Raw genomic sequence first — 16,997 nt, 5'->3', positions numbered from 1 at the left:
ACAAAAGGTGGGAAGGGCCCGCGTGGGACTGGGGGGGAGGGGATCAGGGAGCTGGCGCCCCAGCTCCGAGGCACCAGGACCCCTGGCAGCTGGCGGTGGAGGTGATGACACAGGAATTGGTGATGGCAGTTGGTCCCATGGCAGCCTGGAGGCCTCAGAAATCTCCTTGTAGGTCTGCAGAGAGGAGAAATGGGAATTTTTACAGAAAAAGAGCAGTTTCTCAGAGCCATGGGGGTCCCCTTTGGGGTCCCCTTGAGGGTCCCCCTGCCAGCTGCATCCCTGCCTGGCACTTACCGCTCCTGCGGAGCAGCTCTCCTCTCCGGGCGTGCTCCATCTCCTCCACGAACTGCTCGAAGACCCGCACGTAGGGCGCCAGGCTCGTCTTCTTATAGTCTGGGAGGATTCAGGGGGTTGAGTGGGAACAAGAGTGGGCAGTGGGGACCCCCAGTGCCCCAGCCCCGGCCCCACTCACCCCGCACACGGCGCTTTGGCTCCGTTTCCTCACCATCCTGCTCCCCGTCTTGGCCAGCTGTGTCCAGCTCGTGGCACAGGGAACTGTGGGAGACGGTGGGATGTGTGTGGGGGGCTGCCGGTACAGCCGGGACCCCCTGTGACGCCTGCCCTGCTCACGTACCTGATGGTGGGGACAGCAAATGGGTCAAACTGGTCCAGCCTCTGCAGATCCAGCGGCACCGAAATACGACCTGCACGAGAGGGGAGTCACTGCTGGGGGTCCCGGCCCCGGGGGTCCCCAGGGGTCCCCGTCCCCACAGACCACCAGAGCCACCTGTTTTGGGGTGGACGCTGAAAGGGCTCTTCAGCAGGTGCCCGATGCTTTTGCTGACGTTGATGTCGAGGCGGGGAAAGCAGTACTGCAGCATGATCTCCCAGTCTGCATAGCACGGCGCGTTCTTCCCGGCCCCCGGCCCCCGCTGTGGGGATAGGTGGGTCAGGGGGCAGCGGGGCAGGTAGCAGCACCTGGCCCCCTGCCTGGGGCAGCTCCACAGCCACTTACCCGCGTCCGCTCCATCCTGCTCTTCAGCAGCTCCCAGCGCTGCACCGAGTCCCGCTTCTTGGGGAACTCGCCCTGCAGCAGCTCACGGTGCTGTGGCCGGTGGTCAAGGCTGATCACGGACACGGCTGACCCCGCTCCACCCGCAGGGACCCTCCCTCCAGACCCGGGATGGTAGGGCCGCTCTGGGAAGGATATCCTCCGGGACAAGTGCCAGCACCTTCTCCCAGCTCTCCGGGCTGCCCAGGATGTCCTGGCTCACCAGTGCGAACGCCTCGAAGTACTTCTCCACCACGCTGACCGACCGCCTGCGGAGCAGTGGGGAGAGGCTCAGCACCCCACGGCTGGGGGCTGTAGGGGCTGGGCAAGGGTGTCCCCACCAACCTGATGAAGGGGTGGATGGGCTCAGAGAGGTTCACCTTCTTCACGGTCTCTGCTCCGCCCTGGGGGGACAGCAGTGGTCAACCTTGGGGAGTGGGCAGGGGCTGCCTGGCCCTGCGCGCACCCACCTTCACCAGGCTCAGGTACTCCACGGTGGCCGCCCGCAGCGCCGGGGACCACTTCCGCACCGCGTCGTCGCACACCCAGCAGTGGACACCCCGCCGGCCCGAGTACACCCACAGACGATGCTTCATGCCCAGGTCCTCTGCGCAGGGAACAGCCAGGCTGCAGGAGCGCGCTGGGATGGGCTGCAGCGTCTGCCTAAGCCTGGCAGCGCTGCCAACCCGCCGGGCACCAGCGCATCCTCTGCTCCCCCCAGCCCCACGAGAGCGCTGCCCCGCTCCCTGCTTTGGGGCCCTGGTGTCTCTATGGGGCAAAGCATGGTCTGGGCGCATCCTCAGTGCATGAGGACGGGGCCACATAGGTCCCCGAGACCCTCACCCACAAGCGCGCGGTCAATGACGCGGATGGCGATGGTCATCAGGGTCCAGCACTTGGAGCAGATGTCAGCTGAGCTGGAGGCAGAGCGTGGTGGGTCAGAGGGCTGCCCCGTGCCCGTTCACACCCCCCCCCAACACCCACCAGCTATTCCAGCTTGTGCTGTGAACACCCCCAGGAACCTGCAGCATGTCCGCACGTCGTCGTAGTCCGTCATGTCGATGTCAAAGACCAGCTCCTTCTCCTGAGGCTGGAAGGCCCCCCCCAGGTGCACCGTGTTGTGCTGGTTGGGCTGTGGGACAGGATGAGCTCAGCGCTGGCTGGGGACCCCATGAGCTTGGGGCTGTGTCCCCCTGGGGCCAGCTGGCACCAGGGCTCCCGGTTGGGGTGCCAGAGCTCCTGCTGGGGGTCCCAGTCAGGGTGCCATGGCTACTGGTCAGGGTGCCGGATCTCCCAGTCGGGGTGCCAGGGCTACTGGACAGGGTGCCGGGGCTCCCAGTCAGGGTGCCATGGCTACTGGACAGGGTGCTGGGGCTCCCAGTCGGGGTGCCATGGCTACTGGACAGGGTGCCGGATCTCCCAGTCAGGGTGCCATGGCTACTGGACAGGGTGCCGGGGCTCCCAGTCGGGGTGCCAGGGCTACTGGTCCGGGCTCCCAGTCGGGGTGCCAGGGCTACTGGTCCAGGCTCCCAGTCGGGGTGCCAGGGCACTGGGGCTCCTGGTCAGGATGCCAGAGCGCCCGGTCAGGGCTCCTGGTGAGGGTGCCAGGGCTCCCAGTTGGAGTGCCAGGGCTACTGGTCAGGGTGCCGGGGCTAGAGGACAGGGTGCCGGGGCTAGAGGACAGGGTGCCGGGGCTAGAGGACAGGGCTCCCAGTTGGGATGCCATGGTGCTGGGGCTCCTGGTCATGGTGCTGGAGGCTTCTGGTCAGGGTGCCGTAGCTCCCAGTCGGGGCTCCTGGCGAGAGTGCCAGGGTTCCCAGTTGGGGTGCCAGGGCTCCTGGTCGGGGTGCCATGATGCTGAGGCTCCCAGTTGGGGTGCCAGAGCTCCCAGTTGGGGTGCTATGGCTACTGGTTGGGATGCCATGGCTACTGGTGGGGCTCCTGGTCAGGGTGCCAGGGCTCCCAGTTCGGGTGCCACGCTGCTGGGGCTCCCAGTTGGGGTGCCAGAGCTCCCAGTTGGGATGCCATGGCTACTGGTGGGGCTCCTGGTGAGGGTGCCGGGGCTCCCGGTCGCGGTGCCGGGGGGGCGCAGGACTCACCCGGTGGGAGTAGATGGCCCCGATATCGATCTTGTAGGGGTTGGTCCTCTGCAGCTCCCGCTCCAGCTCCTGGGGGCTGCCGAAGGACTGGAACCGCACGTAGACATCGTCCCGCAGCGTGAAGGAGAATTCCCGCAGCTGGAAGTAGTTCTTCACCACTGCGGGGGCGCGGGCGGGTTGGGGGGGGCCCTCACTGCCTCCCCCCCAGCTCCCCCCCGCCCTGCTCCCCCCGGTGCCCCAGAGCCCGGTCAGGGCACCCACCCGCCGGCACCCCCAGCGCCCCCGGGACCCCCGCGCTGCCCCCCGCCCCGCTCACCGCCGCCGTAGCCGAGCCAGCGGCCGTAGGCGCCGTACGGGAAGAGCCGCCGGTAGAAGACTGGGAGCAGCTCGGGCAGCGCCTCCGGCTCGAACGGCGCCATGGCGGGTGGCGGCGGGAAGCGGCGGGGGCGGGCACCGGGGGCGGGCACCGGGGGCCGCCGGGAGCTGTAGTCCGGCCCCGGGGCGGGGGCAGCGCGGGGCGCGCCAAGCACCGAGGGGTCCCGGGGGGCAGCGCGGGGGTGCGGGAACCCGCAGGCGCTGCCCCGCTCCCGGTTTAACGGGTCCTCGGCGGACGCACGGCTGCGACCGGACCCGACCCGGCTGCTGCCAGAGGGAAGCGCCAGGACCGGAGCAGACCCCCGAGCAGCCCCCGCAGCCCCGGGACCGGAGCCGACCCCCGGGACCCGAGCAGACCCCCGCGCACAGCCCGCAGCACCGGGACCCGAGCAGACCCCCGGGCAGCCCGAGGACCGGAGCAGACCCCCGCGCAGAGCCCGCAGCCCCGGGACCGGCCGCCCACCGGGCTTGAAGTGGCAGCACCGCGACGCCACCGAGCCCCGGGGGGGCGGGCGGCGGGGGAGGGGACTGGACCGGATCGGGAGGGGGACGGCCGCCCCCGCGCTCTCCCGCCGCCGTTGCACCGGGGCCCTTCCCCCGCTCCTGGCCGCGTTAATTAATCATTGACAGCCGCGCGGGCACGGCCAAGGTCCGGCCTGAGCCGCCCAGTCCCGCGTCCGCAGCGCTCCGGGTTCGGCTCCCGCGTCCGCTGCCGGGTCGGCTCCCGGGTCCGCAGCACTCCCGGGTCGGCTCCCGCGTCCGCTGCCGGTTCGGCTCCCGCGTCCGCAGCACTCCCGGGTCGGCTCCCGCGTCCGCTGCCGGTTCGGCTCCCGCGTCCGCAGCACTCCCGGGTCGGCTCCCGCGTCCGCTGCCGGTTCGGCTCCCGCGTCCGCAGCACTCCCGGGTCGGCTCCCGCGTCCGCTGCCGGTTCGGCTCCCGCGTCCGCTGCCGGTTCGGCTCCGGCGTCCGCTCCCGGGTCGGCTCCCGGGTCCGCTCCCGGGTCGGCTCCGGCGTCCGCTGCCGGTTCGGCTCCCAGTCTCTTCCCGGTGCTGGTGCGCGAGGATGTGGCTGTACCTGGCAGCGGTGCTGGTGGGGCTGTTCCTGCTGCGGCGATGGCACCGGGAGCGGCTGATGGTGCCGGGGCTCTCCGAGAAGTACGTGCTGATCACGGGCTGCGACAGCGGCTTCGGGCACCTGCTGGCCCAGCAGCTGGACGCGCGTGGGCTGCGGGTGCTGGCCGCCTGCCTGACCGAGGCCGGGGCTGCGCGGCTGCGGGCGGCCACCTCGCCGCGCCTGCAGACCCTCCTGCTGGACGTCACCTCCAGCCAGAGCATCGCCACCGCCGCCGCCTGGGTCCGGGAGCGTGTGGGTGACCAAGGTAGGACGGGGCGGCCACCCCCATCGTCACCCCTGCCAGCCCTCCTGCTACCTCGCCGACCCGTGCCGGCACAGCCGGGGCTGGCACGGGACCGTGGGCAGGGCAGCAGCCTCGGCTCAACCCGTCCCCTCTCCCCAGGGCTCTGGGGGCTGGTGAACAATGCAGGCATCGCCATCCCCATCGCCCCGAATGAGTGGCTGACCAAGGACGACTTCGTCAGGGTGCTGGATGTCAACCTGGTTGGCCTCATCGAGGTGACGCTGAGCCTCCTGCCCCTGGTGCGGCGGGCGCGGGGCCGGGTGGTCAACGTGGCCAGCATCCTGGGCCGTATCTCCTGTTTCGGTGGGGGGTACTGCATCTCCAAGTTTGGTGTGGAGGCCTTCTCCGACAGTCTCCGGTAAGTCTGGCACGGCTGTCCCCTGCTCTGCTTTCCCAGTTTGCTTTTCCAGGCTCTGGCCAGCAGAGCCTACATCTCTCCAGCCCCTTCCTCTTGCGACCACGAGCGCAGGTGGAGTTTGTTTTAGGGGCTGTGGGGATGCTTAACACACAGAGTGGGGGGCAGAGCGCCCTGTGCCACAGCTGCGGGCCTTGGGTCCCGTGGGAGCGATCCCCCGCTGGGAGGGACCCTTGCCTGCTGCTGGCGGCCTCTGCTCCACGTTCAGCCAAGTTCATGCAGAGGCAGCCCAGGGTACAGGAGTACAAAGGACCGGGCAGAGCTTTGATTGCATTCCCCCACCCAATGGCTTCCCAGTGGCAGGGAGGCTGTGGCCACACCAGCTGGCGCTGCCCGCCCCGGCGCTGAGCCTCCCCCATCGGCCATCGCCCCCATGCCGGATCCTGCGGGCAATGGCCCCGCGGTGCTGAGGTTTGCTTTGGCCCCATCCCATCCAGACTCAGCAGATGTTTGCTCACGCACCACCTTGGACACATGCTGGGGCTGGCAGGGGGTCTGCTGGGGTGGTCGGGCTCCCCCCGCCGGACCTCTGGCATGAGGCTGCCGTGCGTCCTGCGCCAGAGCCGGTGCCCACCACAGCCCATGCCGGCGGGTGGCAGATGCGCCCGGGTGCTGGTCCCACGTCCCATGGGGCGTGATCCCTTCCAGGCTTGAGATGCACAACTTCGGGGTGAAGGTCAGCATAATTGAGCCAGGCTACTTCAAGACGATGATCACCAACGTCGAGAACCTGGAGAAGAGTTTTATTTCTACCTGGGAGAAGCTCCCAGAGGAAATGAAAGCGAGTTATGGGGAGAATTACTTGAAGAAGTGTAAGTACCTCACCTAAAGGTGAAGCGATGCTGTTTCTCTCCTGACACAAGGCACATCCCTGGGGCCACGGGGTGTCCCACCGCCCTGTCGTGCCCCTGAGCCCTTCAGCTGCGCTTGGCTCAAGGGTCCGAGCCCGGCAGGCTGAGCAGCGCTTTCTGCCTCTGCAGTTTCAGTAGCGCTCAGGAACATACAGAAGAAATACAGCTCCAACCTGAGGCTGGTCACGGACTGCATGGAGCACGCGCTGACCAGCTGCCACCCTCGCACCCGCTACTCGGCAGGCTGGGACGCTAAGCTGCTCTACATCCCCCTCAGCTACCTGCCCTCCGCCCTCACCGACGTTGTCCTCACCTGGTCCTACCCCAGGCCTGCCCGGGATGCCTGAGGCAGGGATGCGGGGCAGGCAGCCGACAGGCAGCGGCAGCCGGGGCCGGCAGCGCAGGATGGGACCCAGCACCGCCGCAGCCGAGACTGTGCCAATAGTTTCCTGAATTTCGAACTCAGTGCACACCTCACAGCCCGCTGTCCTCTGCTAGCAGAGCCGTTTGCTTCTGAATAAAGACAATTCCTCCTCCCCACCTGGCTGGCTTCGTTTCAGCCTTGGCAGGGGCTGCGGCACCGGGGCTGTGTCCCTGCTCTTCTGACATCACCGGTGCTGCTGCTGGCTGTGCCATGCCACGCTGTGCTGTGCCGTGACATGCCATGGGAGCTCCCAGGGTCTCTGGCTGTTCCCCCAAGCGCCTGCTCCGTGCAGGGTCTAGCCCTCACTGGAGTGTGAGAGCTGCACTCACCCAAGCCAGTGCTCCAGAAGTTAACACACACGAATAAAAAGCAGCCCAGCACAATCCTGGGCAGGTTTCCCCCTGGGCAGGGCTGGCCAGCCTCTGGTCGAGTCCTGCTCCTCCTCCTCCTCCTCGTTGCCCCTCGGACATCCCGAGCAGCCCCTGCCTCTGTGCGCGGCTCTGCGGACCCGCAGCACCCGGTCAGCAACGGCTGCCCTGCTCCAGCAAACGGTGCCTGGGCATGGTGGGGCTGGGGACACCCCTTCTGTCCTGGGTCACCCCAGCAGCTTTGCCACCTCCTCACGCAGGGCCCATCCTGGGGTGAGGGGACAAAGCCACCACCCCCACCCAGACCGAAGCCAGGCGAGCACAGCGCAGCCAGCAAAGGGAGAACTCGGCAACCGGGTGCTGCCGTCGGTGTTTGGAGGTCAGCCAAGCCCGGCTCCGTGGGGCAGCTGGATCCACCCTGCCGGCACAAACAGCCATCAGAGGCCACACCAGAGCTCCAGGCTCGCGGATCTGTGCGACATGAAGCCATGGATTACAGCTGCGAGACGCAAAACTTTCTCCAGCTGCTGCTGCAATCCTGCCCACGCTCCGGCGTGCACCAGAGCACCACTGGCACCCGGCTCTCCCACCAGCACTGCCCAACGCGCCAGCTGGGGCCGGGCATCCTCACCGGCCTCTATATATACAGCACAAACGCGGGCTGTGAGAAGGCTGTCCCTGAGCCAGTGCTGGTGCGCGAGGATGTGGCTGTACCTGGCAGCGGTGCTGGTGGGGCTGTTCCTGCTGCGGCGATGGCACCGGGAGCGGCAGATGGTGCCGGGGCTCTCCGAGAAGTACGTGCTGATCACGGGCTGCGACAGCGGCTTCGGGCACCTGCTGGCCCAGCAGCTGGACGCGCGTGGGCTGCGGGTGCTGGCCGCCTGCCTGACCGAGGCCGGGGCTGCGCGGCTGCGGGCGGCCACCTCGCCGCGCCTGCAGACCCTCCTGCTGGACGTCACCTCCAGCCAGAGCATCGCCACCGCCGCCGCCTGGGTCCGGGAGCGTGTGGGTGACCAAGGTAGGACGGGGCGGCCACCCCCATCGTCACCCCTGCCAGCCCTCCTGCTACCTCACCGACCCGTGCCGGCACAGCCGGGGCTGGCACGGGACCGTGGGCAGGGCAGCAGCCTCGGCTCAACCCGTCCCCTCTCCCCAGGGCTCTGGGGGCTGGTGAACAACGCAGGCATCAGCAACCCTACTGCCCCGAATGAGTGGCTGACCAAGGACGACTTCGTCAGGGTGCTGGATGTCAACCTGGTTGGCCTCATCGAGGTGACGCTGAGCCTCCTGCCCCTGGTGCGGCGGGCGCGGGGCCGGGTGGTCAACGTGGCCAGCATCCTGGGCCGTATCTCCTGTTTCGGTGGGGGGTACTGCATCTCCAAGTTTGGTGTGGAGGCCTTCTCCGACAGTCTCCGGTATGATGGTGGTGGTGGTCGGTGGCCCCTGGTGTGCCCCTGTGCCGGGGCTTGTCCAGCGGCTGGGTGTGTGCTGGCAGGTGTAGGCGTGCCGGGCGCCTCTGCCCCACTTTCCCCACGTAAGGTTTTATGTTGCACCCAGTTACGTCCTTCCCCACCGAGCAAAGCAGCAGCGAGGCAAGATGGGGGCTTGTGAAACACCAACACTGTCACCCCCGGGTTGGGAAATGGGGGCACAGCCGGAGCAACAGCTCTGCAATCAGAGAGAAAGTTCTGGGAAACTCTTGAGCAAGGAGAGGGCTCTCCCACGCCCACCCAAGGGATGGCAGGGGGGGTCACAGTTCCCCCTCACCCTGCATAGCTCGGTCCCCCCAAAGCCCCTGCCCGGCTTGGGGTGGTGGCTCCCTCCGTGGGGCTGACGGTCCCTCCCCACCCAGGCGTGAGATGCGACCCTTCGGGGTGCAGGTCTCCATCATCGAACCCGGCGCCTTCCGGACAGAGATAGTCAACCCCACCACTCTGGTCAACGGCTTCAAGCACGTCTGGGGGCAGCTCCCGGCAGAAACCCAGGCAGCCTACGGCCACCATTACCTGGAGACCTGTGAGTACATCCCCGCGTGGTCCCAGCACTCCCCGGTAACCCCAGCACTGCCAGTGTGCCGGGCTGGGCTGACCCCCCCGCCTTGCCCACCCAGATGCCAGGAGGACCATCCTGCTGCACCGCCTGAGCAGCTCCTGCCTGTCCCCTGTCACCGATGCCATGGCACACGCGCTGCTCACCCGCTTCCCCCGCAGCCGCTACACGGCGGGCTGGGACGCCCGGCTCGTCTTCCTGCCGCTCAGCTACTGCCCAGCCTGGCTCAGCGACACCATCATCAGCTTCTTCTTGCCCGTCCTGGCCGGGGGGACGGCTGGGCACCCCTGAGGGTGGCCACCAGACTGGGGATGCGGACACAGTGCACACGGGCACCTGCTCACCTCCAGCCCCTGTTAATGTGCTCAATAAAGCTGGTGCAAAGCAAGGGGCTGCCCGCGGTGAACCCCAGCCTTGGAGGTGTCTGAGAGCTGCCTGGCCGCGGCGCCGGGCCATCACCCTGCCGGGGCATGTGGTGCTGGTGGGTCCCCACTAGCCGGTGGCAGGACCCTGGGTGCTGGCTGTGCCCAGAGCAGCCGCACGGCCGGGGATGCCCAAGCTGCGGCACAGGATCGTATCCGCAGCCCTTTGAGGGGGTGGTGGCGGCACTGGGGGATCCAGCTTCTCCTTGCAGCTGGATTCAGGGGCCAGTCCACACCATGGGCATGGCTGATGGCAGCTGTGGGACCGTCGCAGGTGCCGGCGGTGCTCTGGCTCCCTATCGCTGGCTCATGCCGGAGGGATGCTGCTGCCCTGGGAGATGGTTAAAGATGTTTTCCCCTTCACACCTAGTGCTTTCTGCAGCACCAGCCTTGGCATCCTCCAGGCTCACTGCTCCCTCTCTGGGGAGAGCTGAGAGAATTGCTCCTTGCAAAGATCCCCAAAGCTGTTGTGCTTCACTCCAGCTCTTCTGGGACCTCCCCATTCTGCCATATCCCAGCTTTTCCATGTGTTTGTCCAGGTCAGACTGCAGGGGTTTTGTCCCTCAGCTCCCCATCTCCTCCCTTGCACAGGTAAACCCAAGAGCTGGCTGGGAACGGCTCCATCCTCTCTTGCTGCTCCGGGGTCCTTCAGTGCCACCGTAGCCTCCCAGCTCCCCCATGGGTGACCTCGGGCTCAGCCCTGGCAGCCGGTGCTCCCTTCCCGGCACAACACCCGCAACCACGCGGCCCGTTGTCCCTGGTCTGCTCTGGTAGCAGGTGGTCAGGTCCGGCACGGAGGAAGCTGCCCCGGTAGGGACAAACTCGCAGCGTGGCTGGGGATGCAGCTCAGCTGCCAGAGGATGGGCTGGAAAAGGTGCCACCGTTACCCATAACACTGCCAGCACAGCACGGGGAGCCTGGCGTGTGGCCGGTGACTCACACATCCTTCATACTTCTAATTAAGGGCTGATTAGTGGTGACTAGCTGGGGGTTAGGTCCCTGAAGACTATGCACTTGCCTTCAGGACAAGAGCAGCTTTAGCAGCAGCCCCGCTCCCACCCACGCCGTGCTACTCCTGTGCGTGCGGGACTGAGCCCACGTGAGCCCAAGGCCCCCCCCCCCGGGCTGTGACCGAGGGCAGGGGGACAAGAAGCTGCAGCAGGATGGGAGGCAGCACGTAGGGCTCTTGTGCAAGCTGTGTTACAACTCGCTGAGCTGTTTCCCCAGCCAAGAAAGCTTTCCTAAACGCTTTGCTCGGCTTACTAAACCAGTAAGACGTCCCCAGCAGTCCCCACATGTCACGTTTCAGGCCCGCGTGTCCCCGAGGTGCCAGGCTTTCACGTGCACTGCGGCCTTGGCTGCAACTGCCCTGGGACCCTTGTGCCTGCATCCCTCCAGCAGCATCCCCGGCTGCCCAGGGAGGGAAGGGCAGGAGGATGGCAGATCCCTGGCGCTGCCACTGCCTGCAGCCCACCTTGCTCTGGGTCTGTGCTGCCCCCCACTCCCCAGGGGGCTGGCAGCGGCTGGGGGGGACCCGATGCCCGTATCGCACCCCACAGTGAAGTGCTGGCAGGTGGAGCAGGAACCGGCCAGGCTCAGCAGGGCCATTACCAGCCCCCCCTCTGCGCCTTCCTGCGCACCATCCGCCCGAGCCCTGATCCGCTGGGCTCCAAAGGACCCGCTCGGATTGAAGCGGTCACTTTCTGCAGAGGAAACGGCCTTTTCCCACTTATCTCCAGACAAAGGGGAGAACCAGACCCTTAGGGAGGCCGGGGGCTCCTGGGCACACATTTGGGTGCCAATAGCCTTGGGGGTCCCTGAGAATTGTGGCAGGGACGGGGAGATGGGCTGAGCTGCCTGTTCCGCTCCCCACAGCTTGGAAATACAACTGGCTCCCGGACCTCGCTGCCCCCGCCGGGATCAGCAGCCCCCCACTCACACCCCCACGGCACCCAGGTTGCTCTCGATCGGAGAGTTTGGCATGGAAATTTCCTGACCTGTTAAGCAGAAGCAGTACAGCATCCCTGCCTCCCAGGGAGGCAAAGCCCCTCCAGCACATCGGGCGGCAGAGCAGCCCCTCGCAGCCCCCCACGGCCCCCAGCCCCCGGCCGAGGTGAAACATGCCCCGTGGTGCTCAGGGCGAGCACAAAGCCACCGAGTTCCTGTTTGCAACCCAGGGCCTTGGTCCTGCTGGGGCTGGGTACCTGCGCTCTGGGTCATCGGCGCCGGGCTTGTTGTTGTGAGACCCGACTTATCAGTGCCCTCGTGCTTCCCCGCTCCGGCCGTGCCTTCCTTCCGAGCCGATTGTTGATCACAAAGTCTTGTCTGCACTCGAAAAGGAGATTTCCTGCAATTGTTTTGCAGGACTTGCAGCTTGTTGCAAAATTTTCTGCCTATCAGCCCCCTCCCCAGTGCCAGGGCAAGGCTCAAGCCCCCTCCCTTCCCCTGTAAAACCGCCAGGCAATCATGGCTCGATGATTAATTGCTGCCGGGCCAGAAGTGTTTCTGTGGCGATAGCCATCTACCATCAGGTCCTAAGACAGCTGGGAGCGATGGGCCGTGCTGACCTGGCAGAGATGCTCCACTTTCAGCCCTTTTCCCCCAAAAACAAACCCTGAGCTCGCCCCGGTATCGCGTGAGCATCAGGGACAGTTGGCAGCACGTTCGCCTTCACCCATCCTAACGCCTTGGGACTCCATGGCCGCGGGAAGACCTGGCCCAGCTGGGTCCATCCCTGAGGATGTATTTTCCCCTCCTGCCCACAGTCAGAATGGGACCTGCGTGGGATCCAGCCACGGAGACCACGGGGCCACGGCAGCCAGGTCCAGCGGGGGTGACGGTGGAGGAGAGTGGCCCAGGGAGCCTCAGGGAGCCCTGCTCCATCCCCAGGCACCTGCAGCTTCCACATGAACACCTGCCCGGGGCCTCCCCGCGCTCATCCCCAGCCCTGCAGCAAAATCAAACGGGAGCTGAGCCCCGGGGCTGGAAATCAAGTCAAATGTCACCCACACTGGGCTGTCTCAGGATGTCGGACCACGACGGTCATTTCCTGCCGGGAAGCAGCCAACAAGCCCACCCTGAGCTCCGCGCCGCCGCGGCTTGGCTCTGCCAGAGGCACGTGAGCTGCCGAGCTGAGAGGATCGCCACGCTCCCCGAGCAGCCCTTCTGCGCAGCCCTTCAGCTCTGCCGCCGGTGAGCCACCGCCTCTCCCCCCCTGCCCGCACCCGTCTGCCCCCTCTCCCACCCGCCTCTCTCAGGACCCGCAGCTTGGTGAGGGTGGGAGGCTGAGCAGCCATGGGGACAGGGGTCTCCAGCCCCGGGGGGCTCGCTCTCCTCTCCTCCTTGGTTTCAGGAGCGGGTGGGTGGGTGCCGTTTGCCACAGGGCTGATGCTCTTCTGGGGGATCCCCGGCTCGCTGGGCACCGAGTGCCACGGAACGCCCCAGCGACATGGCACGCTCCTCCGGCTCTCCCGGGGGAACGGCTGGTCTTATGAGCTCTTCTAGCAGCACGAGGCTGGATGGGCTCCACGGTGTCTTCACCGTGCGGATGCAGCTGTGCTGGCATCAGAGCTCTTACCCTTGGGGCAATAAAAGGATGTTAAGGTCAACTGCATTTCCCCTAAGTTTATAATTTTGTCACCTACCTGGAAGTCCCGACGGCTCCCAGAAACGCAGCTGTGAGACCGGCAGAGCAAGGGCTGGGTTTATGAAGCGACTGCACAGCAAGGGCTCGGGTGGGGGACGAGGGCTTCCCTGCTAGTGCTGGGTCCAGCAGCCGTGGTCACCGGCGCATTTAATGGTCCGGTGCCTGCCCATGCCCCGGCCACCTCGCAGCCATTTGCTGGGGGTCAGGGGTCCCACAGGCTCGGTGGCAGCAGGACCTGAGCTCCGGAGCACGAGCTTTGATGGGGGCAGCTCCCCCCTGAACGTTGCTGCACTCCTGGGTTGTCAGCTCCGTTCCTGCAGTGACCGATGTTGCTGCAGGCATCTCACTTGTCCTTCGTCCCTCCCCTCCGTTGGTCCCCAGCACTGCCTGGCCCTGGCCCTGGCTGGGGGACAGGGGACAGCCACCACCTGGGAGCACGTGTGGGTGCACGGGCGGCTGGTGTTTGTGGCTTGCATGTTGTCTGGGACGTCAGGTTATTACCTGATGGGGATACGGCACCTTTTGAGGGTTGATGTAAGAAGTCACCATAGAAGTAAAAACTGGATTAAAAAAATATGCATTGGGGTATTTTCAGAGCCTCCTGCGAGGGCTCAGTGCTTTCCCTTTCCTTGCAGCTACCAGGATGGCTGAGGTGACCACTGCCCTCATCGAGACGCACACTCTCCTGAACGAGTACAGGGACTACCACAACTGGACCGAGCTGTTCCACCTCCTGAACTACACCTACACCTTCTGCGAGTTCAGCCTGGATGAGAATGTCAAGAGGGTGGTCCTCTTCATTCTTTACCTGGTCATCTTTGTGGTGGGCTTGGTGGAGAACCTCCTTGTTATCTGGGTCAACTGGCAGACACGGGGCAACAAGAGCTTGGTCAACCTCTACATCATCAACATGGCCATTGCTGACCTCGGAGTGCTGCTCTCGCTGCCCATCTGGATGCTGGAGGTGATGCTGGATTACACCTGGCTCTGGGGCAGCTTCCTCTGCCGCTTCACGCACTACTTCTACTTTGCCAACATGTATGCCAGCATCTTCTTCCTCACCTGCCTGAGCGTGGATCGCTACGTGTCTCTGACCAGCTCCTCCCTCTTCTGGCGTAAGCACCAGCACCGCGCACGCCGCATCATCTGCGCCTGCAGCTGGGTCTTGGCAGCAGCGATCCCATTCCTGGAGGTTGCTCACATGCAGCTGGTCAATACCGGAGAGCCCATCTGCATCTTCATGGCCCCCTTCGAGACCTATGACGAGTGGGCGCTGGCAGTTAGCTTGGCCACCACCACCATTGGCTTCCTCATCCCCTTCCCCATCATCACTGTTTTCAACATCCTGACAGCCATGTTCATCAAGAGCGCCAAGCCAGAGAGCAAGAAGCACTGTCTGCTCATCTACGCCTATATCATCGTGTTCCTCATCAGCTGGCTGCCCTTCCACATCATGCTCACCCTGCTCACCCTCGACGGCAATCACATCATCCTCCACTGCACCTTTGCCCACTTCCTCTACTTCTTCTACGACATCATAGACTGCTTCACCCTGCTCCACTGCGTGATTAACCCAATCCTCTACAACTTCTTGAGCAAAAACTTCCGCAGCAAGCTCATCTCCGCCGTGGTCAAGTACATCCCCAAAGACCAAGGCAGCCAGAAGGGCGCAGGCAATTCCTCCTCCACCACACAGCACTCCATAGTCATCGCAAAGGACAACAACCCTCCCAACTAAGGGGGATCGGACTCTCCCACTCATCACTGGCGAGTGGTTGTGGGGCAGGGGCAGCTCCCTGCGCTCACTGAGGTCAGTGAGATTGTTTTTCCTGGTGATGAGCAGACACTTTGCTTTTAAACAAGACTTCTCGGCGGGCCACCTCCTGTGCTCTGAAGGCAGGGCTGGGTGCCAAACGTGAAACGAGGCGGTGTGGGGAGCTACAGGCACCTTGCCTCTGATGTCCTGCCGTAGCGGATCTATTTAGCTAAAGAAAGAATAAGAGAAAGAGATATTTCCTGTTTTCCAAGAGAAACGCTTGCAGTAATAAAGCGCGTTGCTTGGAGGTCTGAACACAAACCTGGCCCCTGGGACCCAACCCCCCTACCACCCCTGAGCTGTGGGGCTGGGGGCATGCAAATCTTTCCCTGGACAGGATTTTCTGCACCCCCTGACTGTCACACACAAGCCCCGTCGCTGCAGAGGTGCCCGGCAAATGCTGCCCCTCTGCTGCGATGCCACCCCGAGCAGGAGAGGGGAAATCCATCCCTTTGGAACACAAACCGCTCCTCCCCGTGCCTGGCAAACGGCTGGAAGCCTGATTTTAGTGAAATGAAGGCAACGTGAGCCCGAGAGGCATGACACACACCTGAGCTTTAGGGAGGGGAGGATCGATTCGAAATTAGCGACTCATTGAGAGCAATTTTGCAAACCCAGTGGTAAATGAGCGTTGGTGAAAACTGGGTTTGACTGGGCACGGCTGCTTCCAAACGTGACCGGTGGCAACAGAGGTGGGGTTCCCAGCTTGTGTTTTGCGGCGGGAGACCCATCCCATCAATCCCAGCCTCCTTTAGAGCATCTCCTGGTGGGTTTCTAAGGACACTGGTTGTGTTTCTAAACGTCGGCAGCCTCCGGCAGCCCTTCACGCCCACTCTCTTTCAATCAAAGTCATGCTGAAGCGTGCCCCGTGGGAACACGTAGGTGTGCAGAAACCCTCGGAGCCGGAGCACGGGCTGGACTTGTGGCGGTGTAAGAAACTGGAGCATCCGGAGAAAGTTCATCGTTGTCTGGATTCTGCTAAGTCATGTGCTGCAGGTCAAGCCTTCAGCGGGGGAAGGTGAAAGAGCGACAGTCACTGGGAGCCCATAAATCTACCAGTGGCCTTGAGCTGCTCAAGAAACACATTTTTGAAAAAGCAAAGCATAAGCAAATCTCGGGACAGGATGCTTGCAGCACCGAGCAGTGGGAGGGGAGCAGGATGTCCTGGGCTGCGGGAGAAGCCGGGGCTGACACGGACCCTCGGTTATCGTGGGACTGGCTGGGGACAGCGCTGCTATTTACAGGGGTCCTGTGAGGGGTAAATCACTAAATGCCTCAGGGCTCCTTGTGCACAGAGATGCTCCTCCTCCCTACCAGGGGATACCAGCCTTGGCAGAAGAAGCTGAACCTGTCCCTTACACAGAAATACTTTGTGCCGCAGCTGGGGAGGAGGCCAGTCCCCTCGGACCTGTCCAGGGCAGCAACTCATGGCTCTTCTCAGTTGCTACTTACAGATTCACAACTCGTAGAGCTGCTCCGACTGTAAGCCCTCCAGGGCGAAGGCTGTGTCACCCTCCCGGGCACGCGTGCACAGTGAAGCCGCGCAGCCCCAACGCCGGCCGGTGAACGCAAAGGCGGCCTCGCACCGCACGACCCCCGATCCCCGATCTGCCCCAGGGCTTCCTCTTGCCCACACCCTGCCATTTGCTATGAAAAAATGGAAGATAATGCACTGCAACAAGACACTCGATGTGTGACATAACCAGGGCAACAACATATTAAATGTCAAGTTACTGAAACATGTAAAACTTGGTATTTGGCTTAATAAATTTTTTTTTTTTTCTAATGTATCTGCAACTTTGTTCATAGACCTCAGGGCCAGAGTGGCCTCAAATAAACCCTTACAGAGCCCCACGCAGCAACCTGGGTGTGAAACCCAGCAAGTCCTTTAGCTGGGGCTCTCAGCCCCCCTGTGAAGCCCTCGCCACCCAAGGGTGGCCTGGCCCAGCCATGGGCTCCTTTAGCAATTACTGGCCCCATACCGCCGGACCATCTACCCAGTGTGACTTTCCAGTGCCCGCTGCTGGTCGCCAGCTCAGCGACGGTGACCTGCCCCACCAGGTA

General features: G+C 64.4%; 4 protein-coding genes across 5 annotated transcripts; 3 read left to right on the top strand and 1 right to left on the bottom strand.

Moving 5' to 3' along the window:
* Window positions 1-3: 3 nt before the first annotated feature.
* Window positions 4-3,605, bottom strand: PRIM1 (DNA primase subunit 1). The gene is made up of 13 exons (XM_037371344.1): window positions 3,467-3,605; window positions 3,151-3,308; window positions 2,074-2,183; window positions 1,895-1,968; window positions 1,522-1,658; window positions 1,397-1,455; window positions 1,211-1,320; window positions 1,016-1,107; window positions 788-932; window positions 635-704; window positions 473-555; window positions 295-393; window positions 4-174 (listed from the first exon to the last, which is right to left on the bottom strand). Exons 1-13 carry the CDS (start codon window positions 3,567-3,569, stop codon window positions 155-157), a joined length of 1,260 nt encoding a protein of 419 aa, XP_037227241.1. The 5' UTR covers window positions 3,570-3,605; the 3' UTR covers window positions 4-154.
* Window positions 3,606-4,180: 575 nt separating this feature from the next.
* On the top strand, window positions 4,181-6,748 carry LOC119140240 (retinol dehydrogenase 16-like). 2 transcript variants are annotated; one of them, XM_037371349.1, is made up of 5 exons: window positions 4,181-4,513; window positions 4,562-4,903; window positions 5,042-5,300; window positions 6,006-6,169; window positions 6,338-6,748. In XM_037371349.1, the coding sequence occupies exons 2-5, from the start codon at window positions 4,588-4,590 to the stop codon at window positions 6,553-6,555; spliced, it is 957 nt and encodes a 318-aa protein (XP_037227246.1). In that variant the 5' UTR covers window positions 4,181-4,513; window positions 4,562-4,587; the 3' UTR covers window positions 6,556-6,748. The 2 variants fall into 2 exon arrangements, with proteins under 2 accessions (XP_037227246.1, XP_037227245.1); XM_037371348.1 differs by having other exon boundaries at window positions 4,181-4,903.
* A 954-nt stretch (window positions 6,749-7,702) lies between these two features.
* Window positions 7,703-9,355, top strand: LOC119140242 (retinol dehydrogenase 16-like). Its single transcript, XM_037371352.1, has 4 exons — window positions 7,703-8,018; window positions 8,157-8,415; window positions 8,853-9,016; window positions 9,111-9,355. The coding sequence occupies exons 1-4, from the start codon at window positions 7,703-7,705 to the stop codon at window positions 9,338-9,340; spliced, it is 969 nt and encodes a 322-aa protein (XP_037227249.1). The 3' UTR covers window positions 9,341-9,355.
* Window positions 9,356-12,034: 2,679 nt separating this feature from the next.
* Window positions 12,035-16,023, top strand: GPR182 (G protein-coupled receptor 182). The gene is made up of 2 exons (XM_037371192.1): window positions 12,035-12,663; window positions 13,753-16,023. The coding sequence occupies exon 2, from the start codon at window positions 13,761-13,763 to the stop codon at window positions 14,853-14,855; it is 1,095 nt and encodes a 364-aa protein (XP_037227089.1). The 5' UTR covers window positions 12,035-12,663; window positions 13,753-13,760; the 3' UTR covers window positions 14,856-16,023.
* Window positions 16,024-16,997: the final 974 nt, after the last annotated feature.

This window comes from Falco rusticolus, chromosome 19 (assembly GCF_015220075.1).
Source record: "Falco rusticolus isolate bFalRus1 chromosome 19, bFalRus1.pri, whole genome shotgun sequence".
NCBI lineage: Eukaryota > Metazoa > Chordata > Aves > Falconiformes > Falconidae > Falco > Falco rusticolus.
This window is presented reverse-complemented; position numbering and strand designations above follow the sequence as displayed.